Source organism: Molothrus aeneus, unplaced genomic scaffold (genome assembly GCF_037042795.1).
Source record: "Molothrus aeneus isolate 106 unplaced genomic scaffold, BPBGC_Maene_1.0 scaffold_30, whole genome shotgun sequence".
NCBI lineage: Eukaryota > Metazoa > Chordata > Aves > Passeriformes > Icteridae > Molothrus > Molothrus aeneus.
This window is the reverse complement of record NW_027098964.1, coordinates 4,158,559-4,168,700: the sequence shown is the minus strand read 5'-3', so window position 1 is coordinate 4,168,700 and position 10,142 is coordinate 4,158,559. Positions and strand designations below refer to the sequence as shown.

Sequence of the window (10,142 nt, the reverse complement as noted above, 5' to 3'; positions counted from 1 at the left end):
TGGAAAAAAATCCCTTTAACGGCCACAGCAGCGCCCGACAGCCCCGAATTCCCGGCTGGGGGGGCTGGATCCGGTCTGGGGGGCAAATCCCACCCGGGGGGGGCAAATCCCACCCGGGGGGGCTCCAGGAAATCCTCCAGGACAGGGAGAGGGGACAAAGCCTCGCTGTGCCCCTGTGTCCCCAAATCCTTTACTCATGGGATCTGCCCCATGGGGGGGGCAAATCCCACCCCGAGGGGGCAAATCCCGCCCGGGGGGGGCTCAGGCAGCCGGGGGGGGGTCCCGGTGGGGCAGCGAGAGGGGCACCAGGGGCGCGTAGCGCGAGTCGTGCCACAGCAGCCGCTGCTCCAGGAAGGTGACGGCGTCCAGGGTCAGCACCAGCGTCTGGTGCTTGAGCAGGCTGTGCACGTTGAGCCCTGCGTGGGGACGGTTGGGGACGCGTTGGGGACGCGCTGGGGACGCCAGCGGGGTCCCCAGAGCGTCTCCGGGTGGGTTTTGGGGGGGGTCAGAGCGAGGGCACTGGGGCTCACCCAGGGCAGGGATGAGGGTGATGGATTTGAGCCCCTCGACCGCGGCGCTGATGTTCTCTGGGAATTCATTGCTGGGGGGGAAAAGGGATGGGGTGTCCCCACAGTGTCCCCGGGGCGTCCCCCAAGTGTCCCCGGGGTGTCCCAAAAGTGTCCCCGGGGTGTCCCCACAGTGTCCCCGGGGCGTCCCCCAAGTGTCCCCGGGGTGTCCCAAAAGTGTCCCTGGGGTGTCCCCAAAGTGTCCCCGGGGCGTCCCCAAAGTGTCCCCGGGGTGTCCCAAAAGTGTCCCTGGGGCGTCCCCAAAGTGTCCCCGGGGTGTCCCCAAAGTGTCCCTGGGGCGTCCCCAAAGTGTCCCCGGGGTGTCCCCAAAGTGTCCCCGGGGTGTCCCAAAAGTGTCCCTGGGGTGTCCCCACAGTGTCCCCGGGGCGTCCCCAAAGTGTCCCCACAGCAGGGACACCCAGGCCTGGTGTCCCCAGGCTCGTGGTGATCTGTCCGTGATGTCCCCAGGGTGTCCCCAGCTTCATGAACATCCCATTCCCTTTGTCCCCAGTGTCCCCAAAGTGTTCCCAGCCCTGTGCCCAATGTCCCCATGTCCCCAGCCCTGTCCCCAGCCCTGTCCCCAGCCCTGTCCCCATGTCCCCAGCCCTGTGCCCAATGTCCCCAGCCCTGTCCCCAGTGTCCCCAGCCCTGTCCCCAATGTCCCCAGCCCTGTCCCCAGCCCTGTGCCCAATGTCCCCAATGTCCCTAGCCCTGTCCCTAATGTCCCCAGCCCTGTGCCCAGTGTTCCCAGCCCTGTCCCCAGCCCTGTCCCCAATGTCCCCAGCCCTGTCCCCTCTCTCACGTGTCCACCACCAGCACGGAGTGTCCCCAGCGCCGTGCCCGTGCCAGCTCCAGCAGCTCCTGGGGGTCACTGCTGGGCAGCTCCAGGCTCTCCACCAGGTGCAGCTCGTCCTGGGGGACACCAGGGCCGTTGTCACCCTGTCCCCAGCCCCGGGTGCCCCCCGGCCCGCCCGGGCCACCCCCGTACCTGCATCAGCTTCACGCTCAGGGCCACCTTCAGCCCCAGCACCCGCACCCTCATGGGCACCATGTAGAAGTAGCTGGTGGGGCCCCGCGGGCCGTGGGCGATGCCACCTGCCAGGAGGGGACTCGGTGACAGCCCCGGGCAGGGGACACCCCCCGTGGGCCAGGCCAAGGGGGCAGCCAGGCCTGGTGTCCCCAGGGTGGTTCCTGATGTCCCCAGGGTGTCACAGGGTGGTCCCTCAGGGCAGTCCCAGACATCCCCATGATGTCCCTAGAGTGTCCCCAGCCCTGTGTCCCTGTCCCCAGCCCCGTGTCCCCATTCCCACCCTCCCTGTCCCCACTCCCAGGCTGTTCCCCGGACCCTCCTGTCCCTGTCCCCAGCCCCTGTCCCCTCATTTTTGGTGTCGCTCACCTCCCCTCCATAGCGGGGACCGGATGGAGCCGTGCCGGGCGCGCCCGGAGCCTTTCTGCCGCCAGGGCTTGCGGCCGCCGCCCCGCACCTCGGCTCGGGTGCGCACCCGGGCGTGGCTCTGGGGACAGACAGACAGACAGACAGACGGACATGGTCACCCCCGAGCCCCCCCGCCCCGCACCTCGGCTCGGGTGCGCACCCGGGCGTGGCTCTGGGGACAGACAGACAGACAGACAGACAGACGGACATGGTCACCCCCGAGCCCCCCCGCCCCGCACCTCGGCTCGGGTGCGCACCCGGGCGTGGCTCTGGGGACAGACACACGGACAGACAGACGGACATGGTCACCCCCGAGCCCCCCGCCCCGCACCTCGGCTCGGGTGCGCACCCGGGCGTGGCTCTGGGGACACACGGACAGACAGACAGACGGACATGGTCACCCCCGAGCCCCCCCGCCCCGCACCTCGGCTCGGGTGCGCACCCGGGCGTGGCTCTGGGGACAGACGGACAGACAGACAGACGGACATGGTCACCCCCGAGCCCCCCGCCCCGCACCTCGGCTCGGGTGCGCACCCGGGCGTGGCTCTGGGGACAGACACACGGACAGACAGACAGACAAGGTCACCCCCGAGCCCCCCCGCCCCGCACCTCGGCTCGGGTGCGCACCCGGGCGTGGCTCTGGGGACATTGGGGACACAAAGGAGGGGACACGGTCACCCCGGAGCCCCACACATGAACCCCCCCAGCCCCACCTGCAGTGGGTTTGGGGAGCCCCCAGAGCTCCTCAGGGCACCCAGGGACGTTTTGAGAGCCCCCAAAGCTCCTTAGAGCCCCCAGACCCTTCCTGGGACCCCCCAAAGCTCTGTTGGGACCCTCCCCTTAAGCTCCTCTGCCCCCTCAAAGCCCCTTTTTGCACCCCCAAATCCCTCCCCTACACCCTTAAATGCTCTCCTGCCACCCCAAATCCCCGCTTTTTGCCCCCAAATACCCCTTTTCTGCTCCCAAATCCCCTTTTTTCCCCATAAATCCCCATTTTCTGCCCCCAAATCCCCCTTTTTCCCCCCAAATCCCCCTCCCCACGCTCACAATCCTCCTGAAGTTCCTCTGCCACGTGGCCACCGTGTGCAGGATGTCCAGCCTGGGGACACAGGAGGGGACACAGGAGGGGGACACTGGCCCAGAGCCGCCCCCGGGAGTGTCCCCAGTGTGTCCCCAGAGCCCCCCCGGGTGTCCCCACCTGGGGGTGACAGCGAAGACGTCGGGGTGCAGGTCGGCCAGGCCCCGCAGCGCGTCCTGGGGGTGGCGCAGGGACCCCACCCAGGCCTGTACCGGGGACAGCGGGGACGGCACGGGGACGCTGCAGCTCCTCAGCACCGGGGACGCCACCGGGGGCTCCTCTGGGGACAGGCCTGGGGACAGGGGGACACGTGGGGACACTGGGCACGGGGACAGCGGGGACAGCACAGGTACGCTGCAGCTCCTCAGCACAGGGGGCTCCTCTGGGGACACATGGGGACACTCGCAGGGTGGCCCTGGCATCCCCCAAAGCACGGACAGCCAGCTCCGATATCCCCAGGGTGATTCAGGTGTCCCCAACCCCGTGGTGGCCCTGTCGATGATGTCCCCATGAGGGTCGTGGTTGTCCCCATCCCCACGGCCACCCCTCTCGGCTGTCCCCAGGGTGACCCCAGCCCCTCCCCAATGTCCCCAGGATGTCCCCAACCCCTGGCACTGTCCCCAGGATGTCCCCAGGATGTCCCCAGCCCCGCACTCACCCCTGCGGGTCTCGGGGGTCGCGGGCGGGGCCGGCGCCGTCGAGAGCTGCGGGACGGCGACATTGGGGACAATGCCCAGGGTGTCCCCAGGGGGGCGGGACCAACCGCGGGCTGAGGGGAGGGGGAACACGACCCCCGCCCACCCCCCAGCCCCGCTCCTGGGACCGGCCGGAACCCCCAAACCCCCCCGGGCTGAGCTCCACTTGGTACCGCCCCAACCCCGCCCCTCAGCGATGGCCCCGCCCACTCATAGCACGCAACTCACTGGCCCCGCCCACTCACCGCCCTCTATGCGATGGCCCCGCCCACTGGCCGCCCTCTATGCGATGGCCCCGCCCCCGCCCGGTTCCCTCCGTTCCCATCCCGGTACCGGGGCCGCTCCCGGCCCCGCTCCCCGCCCGTTCTCCCCTCGGCCCGGCCCCGCTCCCCGCCCGTTCTCCCCTCGGCCCGGCCCTGCTCCCGGCCCCGCTCTCACCGCGGCCCAGCCCCGGCCCCGGCTCCAGGCCCTCAGGGCGGCCGCCCCCGCGCGGATCATGGCGGGAAGGCGAGGGGCGGGGACGGGCGCGGCGACGTCACAGCGCGCGCGCGGCGCCACTTCCGGCGGGGGCGGAACGGCGGGAAAAGAGGAGGAAGGGGGGGGCGGGCGGGGAGGGGACGGGGCTTCCCCCGTTTGTGTCCCCAACGCCAAACCCCGCCCCCCCGGTGTCGCCACCCGTGCCCCAGAGAGCCCCAACAGCGCCCGCACATCCAACCGTCCCTGCCCGTGCCACTTCCCAGTGCCGGTGTCCCTCCCCATGTCCCTGTCCCCTCCCCGCGCCAGTGTCCGTTCCCAGTGCCAGCATCACTGTCTGTGTCCCTTGTCCCTCCCCAGTGTCCCTGTTCCTCCCCAGTGTCCCTTCCCAGCATCACTGTCTGTGTCCCTTGTCCCTCCCCAGTGTCCCTGTCCCTCCCCAGTGTCCCTGTTCCTTCCCTGTGTCCCTTCCCAGCATCACTGTCCGTTCCCAGTGTCCCTCCCCAGTGTCCCTGTCCCTCCCCAATGTCCCTGTTCCTCCCCAGTGTCCCTGTCCCTCCCCAATGTCCCTGTTCCTCCCCAGTGTCCCTTCCCAGCATCACTGTCCGTTCCCAGTGTCCCTGCCCCGTGTCCCTGTCCCTCCCCAGTGCCATTTCCAGTGTCCCTTGTCCCTCCCCAGTGTCCCTGTTCCTTCCCAGTTCCCAGCCCCACCACCCAGTCCCATTCCCATTTCCCATTCCTATTTCCCAGTTCCCATTTCCCCCTCGGGGGGTTCCACCGCACCCCGGGGGTCTCCCCCAAATTCCCGCCCGGAATTCGCGGGGCTGAGATTGTTGGGACAATTCGGGAATTCCCTTTTATCCCCTTTTTTTCCCCTCCATTTTTCCGGGATTGTTGGGACACTTTCCCCTTTTTTTTTTCCCAATCCGTTTTTCCACAGCCCCGCCCGATCCCGGGGGTCCGGGGGCGGGAATTCCGCATGGATTGGGGGGGGGGAGAGGGGGGGCCTCATCCCGCCCACCCCAGCCCGACCCCGCGCCTGGTTCCAATTAAATCCAAATTCATTAAATCCCTTCTCCGGCCCCTCGGCCCCTCCCAGCGCTCAAAATTTGGGAATTTTTTGTTGTTTTTTTTTTTTTTTGGGGGGGGGGGGCTTACCAACCCCTCCCCCCCCCCAAAAAAAAAAATTCTGCCCCCCACCCCCGAATTCCTCTCGGGATGAGCCCTGGAAAGCCTGGGAAGTTTTTCCAGCCCCCAAAAAGTCCCCAAAATTGGGAAAAAGCTCCCAAAATCCTCCTGGGGGGTAGGGAGGATGAAGAAGGGAGGAGGGGTTTGTCTGCCCCCCACTCCCGCCGCATTTTGGGGGTGTCACCCACCCAAAGTGGGGGACACGGGGGGGGGAGCTGCTGTTTTTTGCTGGGTTTTGTGGGGTTTTTGCTGTTTTTCTTGTTTTTTGTGGTCCCCCTTCCCATTTTGATGGGTCCCAGCCATGGGGGGGGAGTGGGGGTCACACGCTGGCCCCGCCCCTCGGGTGTGTGGCCCCGCCCCAGCCCCGCCCTCCCCGTCCGCCCCCCCGCTCATGCTGGACCCGGGACGGGCGCTCAGCGCTGCCGGGACCGGCCCCGGGACCGGTAAGAGCCCCAAAACCCCCCCGAGACCCCCGTGCCCCCCCCGGGGGTCTCCTCCCCCTCGGGACACCCCCAGGACCCCCCCAGGACCCCCCGAATTGGGGGGGGGGGGCACAGAACGGGACCCCCGGGACGGCCCCAAGCGTGGGGAGGGGTCTGGGGGTCTGGGGGGCGGCTCGGGGGCGTCCCCAAGGGGGGGGACACACATTGGGGGGGTCCCCACGGGGCGGGGGGGCCTCAAGCGCCGCCCCCCGCGGGTGAGGGTCCCCCCGGCCGTCCCGCCTCCCCCCCATTGTCCCGGCCCAGCTGTTTCGGCCACGCCAAAATCTGGCTCGCAGCTGGCGGGGGGGATCCTGTCCTTGGGGGGGTCCCCAAAACCTTGAGGCTCCCCAAAATCCCGACGGTGGCAGCGCCCGGCCGGGGGGGGCCGTGTCCCCGTGTCCCCCCGCGCGCGTGTTCGGGCTCGGGGGGCTCGGGGGGGGCTCGTGGGGGGCTCGGGGGCCCCTCCCGGCCCCGGTGGGCGCCGCCCCCGCGGCTAAACCCGGCTCTAAGCTCGGCTTTGTCCGCCCTGATCCAATTTGCTCCGGGATATTTCGGGATCGAGGCGCCCCCGGGCCCCCCCCCGCCGCCGCCTCCCCCTCCCGGGGCGGGGGTCCCGGGGGGGTCCCGGGATGGATCCCGGGGCGGGACCCCCGGCTCAGGATCCCGGGCGATTCCCCGGGACAGGACCCCGGTCCCGGCGCTGGATCCCGGGGCAATTCCCGGTTCGGGATCCCAGTCCCGGTCCTGGGGCAATTCCCGGGGCAATTCCCGGTGCTGGATCCCAGCTCAGGATCCCGGGGCAATTCCCGGCGTAATTTCTGGAGCAATTCCCGGTGCTGGATCCCGGTTCGGGATCCCGGGGCAATTCCTGGGATAATTCCTGGAGCGATTCCCGGCTTGGGATCCCGGGGGCTGTTCCCGGTTTAGGATCCCGGGGCCGTTCCTGGGGCCGTTCCCACTTTAGGATCCCGGTTTGGGATCCCGGGGCCGTTCCTGGGGCCGTTCCCGGTTTGGGATCCCGGTTTGGGGTCCCGGGGCCGTTTCTGGAGCCGTTCCCGGTTTGGGATCCCGGTGCCGTTCCCGGGGCCCCGTTCCTGGGGCCATTCCCGGTTTAGGATCCCGGTTTGCCATTCCCGGGGGTCCCGCCGCCCCCGGCCCCGCCCGTTCCCCGCGCTGGCTCCGCCCGGGTCCGCTCCGAGCCGGGGGCGGGCGGCCGAGGGGAAGGGGAAGCGGCGGATGCTCCGTGCCGGTTCCGACCGGCACCGGCGGCTCCTACCGGCACCGGTACGGGGGTCGGGGGTGGCCCGGAGGGGTCCTGCGGGGTCCCGGGGGCGGCGGGAGCCTGGGGCGGTGTCCCGGCACCGGGCGCGGCTGCGCGGGGCACCGGGCGGTGGCGGGACGGCACCGGGGGCTCCGCGACGGCTCCGCGACGGGAGCGGGGCAGCTCCGGGACCGGGACGGGACAGGGACGGCTCCGGGATGGCACCGGGGGAGTTCTGGGACCGGGACGGCTCCGGGACGGGACCGGGGAGGCTCCGGGGCAGCTCCGGGACCGGGACGGCTCCGGGACGGCACCAGGACGGGAGGGCACCGGGACGGGACCGACGCCGGTACCGGGACGGCTCCGGGACGCCCCCGGGACCTGGGAGGGCCCCGGGGCTCCTTGCCCCGCCTCGGCCCTCGGTCCTGTCCGGACCCTCGGGGGTCCCGCACCGGGAGGAACGGGGGGAGCCCTTACCGGGGGTCCCGTCCCGAAATCCGGGCGGGGGGGACACGGGGACCCGGCGGTGACATCCCCGGTGTCCCCACCCCGCGCTTTTCCAGCCCCCCGGGCGCTCCGCCCCATTCCCCCCCCGGGATGTCTGTCACCTCCTGCCACCACCCCGGTGTCACCTCCTGCCACCACCCGGTGTCACCTCCTGCAACCACCCTGGTGTCACCTCCTGCCACCACCCTGTGTCACCTCCTGCCACCACCCGGTGTCACCTTCGGCCACCCTGATGTCACCTCCTGCCACCTGGTGTCACCTTCTGGCACTCGGTGTCACCTTCTGCCACCCGGCGTCACCTCAGGGTCTCCTTGGTGACAACAAGGTGACATTGCTGTTCCCAGGAGCCATGTCCCTAGACTCAGGTCACCTCAGGGTCTCCCTGGTGGCACAGAGGTGACAATGGGGTGACATTTCCATCCCCAGGAGCCATGTCCCTAGCCTCGGGTCAGCCTGGGGTGTCCTTGGTGACAATGAGGTGACAATGAGGTGACATTTCTGTCCCCAGGAGCCATGTCCCGGCGGCGCTGAGCCTCGTCCTCCTCTCCGCCCCCTGCCACCGCCATGGGGAGCATCTACAAGGAATATTGGAACCGCGACAAGATCCGCGAGCACTACAACTTCACCAAGGGCGACGGGGGCGAGGCCGCGGCGCCCTCGCGCTGGGTGGGCTCCGTGCTCATCGTCGTGCTGTGCTGCTTCATCGTGCTGGAGAACCTGCTGGTGCTGGTGTCCATCTGCCGCAACAAGCGCCTGCACCTGGCCATGTACATCTTCATCGGCAACCTGGCGGCCTCGGACCTGCTGGCCGGCGCGGCCTTCATGGCCAACACGCTGCTGTCGGGCAGCACCACCTTCAGCCTGACGCCCGTGCAGTGGTTCGTGCGCGAGGGCACGGCCTTCGCCACGCTGGCGGCCTCGGTGTTCAGCCTGCTGGCCATCGCCATCGAGCGGCACGTGGCCATCACCAAGGTGAAGGTGTACAGCAGCGACAAGAGCTGCCGCATGGTGCTGCTGATCGGCGCCTGCTGGGTGATCGCCGGCGCCGTGGGCAGCCTGCCCATCATGGGCTGGAACTGCATCAGCGACCTGGGCGACTGCTCCACCGTGCTGCCGCTCTACTCCAAGCGCTACGTGCTCTTCGTCACCACCATCTTCACGCTCATCCTCATGGCCATCGTGGGGCTCTACACGCGCATCTACTGCATCGTGCGCTCCAGCCACGCCGAGATCGCCTCGGCGCAGACGCTGGCGCTGCTCAAGACCGTCACCATCGTGCTGGGCGCCTTCATCGTCTGCTGGCTGCCCGCCTTCATCATCCTCCTGATGGATGCCTCGTGCCCCGTGCGCGCCTGCCGCGTGCTCTACAGCGCCAATTATTTCTTCGCCTTCGCCACGCTCAACTCGGCGGCCAATCCGGTGATCTACATGCTGCGCAGCAAGGACATGCGCGGCGAGTTCCTGCGCGTGCTCTGCTGCTGCGGCCGTGCCCGGGGCCGCGGGCAGCCCCCCGGCCGGGCGGGGGTCCCGCTGCGCACGTCCAGCTCGCTGGACAGGGGCCCGGCCAGCCCGGCCACTGAGCTGCCCACGGCGCCGCTGACCCGCGAGTGCACCACGTCCGTGTGAGGGTGGGAGAGGGCTGGGAGTGATGCTGGGGGGACTGGGGGGGTTTGTGGGTAGGGGGGCTGCGGTGGGGGGTCAGGGGATGCGGCGTGGACACCCCATGGACACCCCATGGCTTCATGGACATCCCATGAATGCCCCATGGCTTCATGGATGTCCCATGGACATCCTGTGGACACCCCATGGACACCCCATGGACACCCTGTGGACACCCCATGGACACCCCATGGACACCCTGTGGACACCCCACGGCTTCACTGACACCCCACAGACACCCCGTGGACACCCCATGGCTCCATGGACGTCCCATGGACATCCTGTGGACACCCCATGGTCTCAAGACCACCCTGTGGATACTCCATGGCCACCTCATGGCCTCATGGACACCCCAAAGCCGCCCCATTGCCACCCCATGGCCCCCACGGCCACCCAGAGGCCACTCCAAGGCCACCCTGGGGCCACCCCATGGCCCCAAGGCCACCCTGTGGATACTCCATGGACACCCCATGGCCTCGTGGACACCCCGAGGCCGCCCCACGGGCACCTGACAGCCCCAGGGCTGCCCCACGGGCACCTGACAGCCCCAGGTCTGCCCCACGGTACGAGCGGCGCGGGTCCTCGCGGTTCCTCGCGGTTCCCCCGCCCTTCCCCAGGTACAGATGCACACCTGGCCCCCTCCGGGGCCGTCCCTGTTGTCCCCCGTCGTTGTCCCTGCGGGCGCTCCGTGTGCCTGGACACGCGTGGGGACCTTCCCACGCCCTGCCCGAGCCCCGGGGCCGCCGCCGGACCTGTCGGGCGAGTCCTGGGGCCCCTCCCGGCCCGTGGGCGGCTCC

The 10,142-nt window shown here is 69.5% G+C and overlaps 2 protein-coding genes across 2 annotated transcripts; one reads left to right on the top strand and one right to left on the bottom strand.

The window, feature by feature from the left end:
- On the bottom strand, positions 1-4,302 carry MRPL4 (mitochondrial ribosomal protein L4). The gene is made up of 9 exons (XM_066570506.1): positions 4,213-4,302; positions 3,738-3,783; positions 3,200-3,371; positions 3,049-3,100; positions 1,963-2,080; positions 1,555-1,661; positions 1,369-1,478; positions 531-601; positions 1-416 (listed from the first exon to the last, which is right to left on the bottom strand). The coding sequence occupies exons 1-9, from the start codon at positions 4,270-4,272 to the stop codon at positions 262-264; spliced, it is 891 nt and encodes a 296-aa protein (XP_066426603.1). The 5' UTR covers positions 4,273-4,302; the 3' UTR covers positions 1-261.
- A 1,558-nt stretch (positions 4,303-5,860) lies between these two features.
- S1PR2 (sphingosine-1-phosphate receptor 2) lies at positions 5,861-9,312 on the top strand. The gene is made up of 2 exons (XM_066570481.1): positions 5,861-5,879; positions 8,195-9,312. The coding sequence occupies exon 2, from the start codon at positions 8,251-8,253 to the stop codon at positions 9,310-9,312; it is 1,062 nt and encodes a 353-aa protein (XP_066426578.1). The 5' UTR covers positions 5,861-5,879; positions 8,195-8,250.
- The last annotated feature ends 830 nt before the right edge of the window (positions 9,313-10,142 follow it).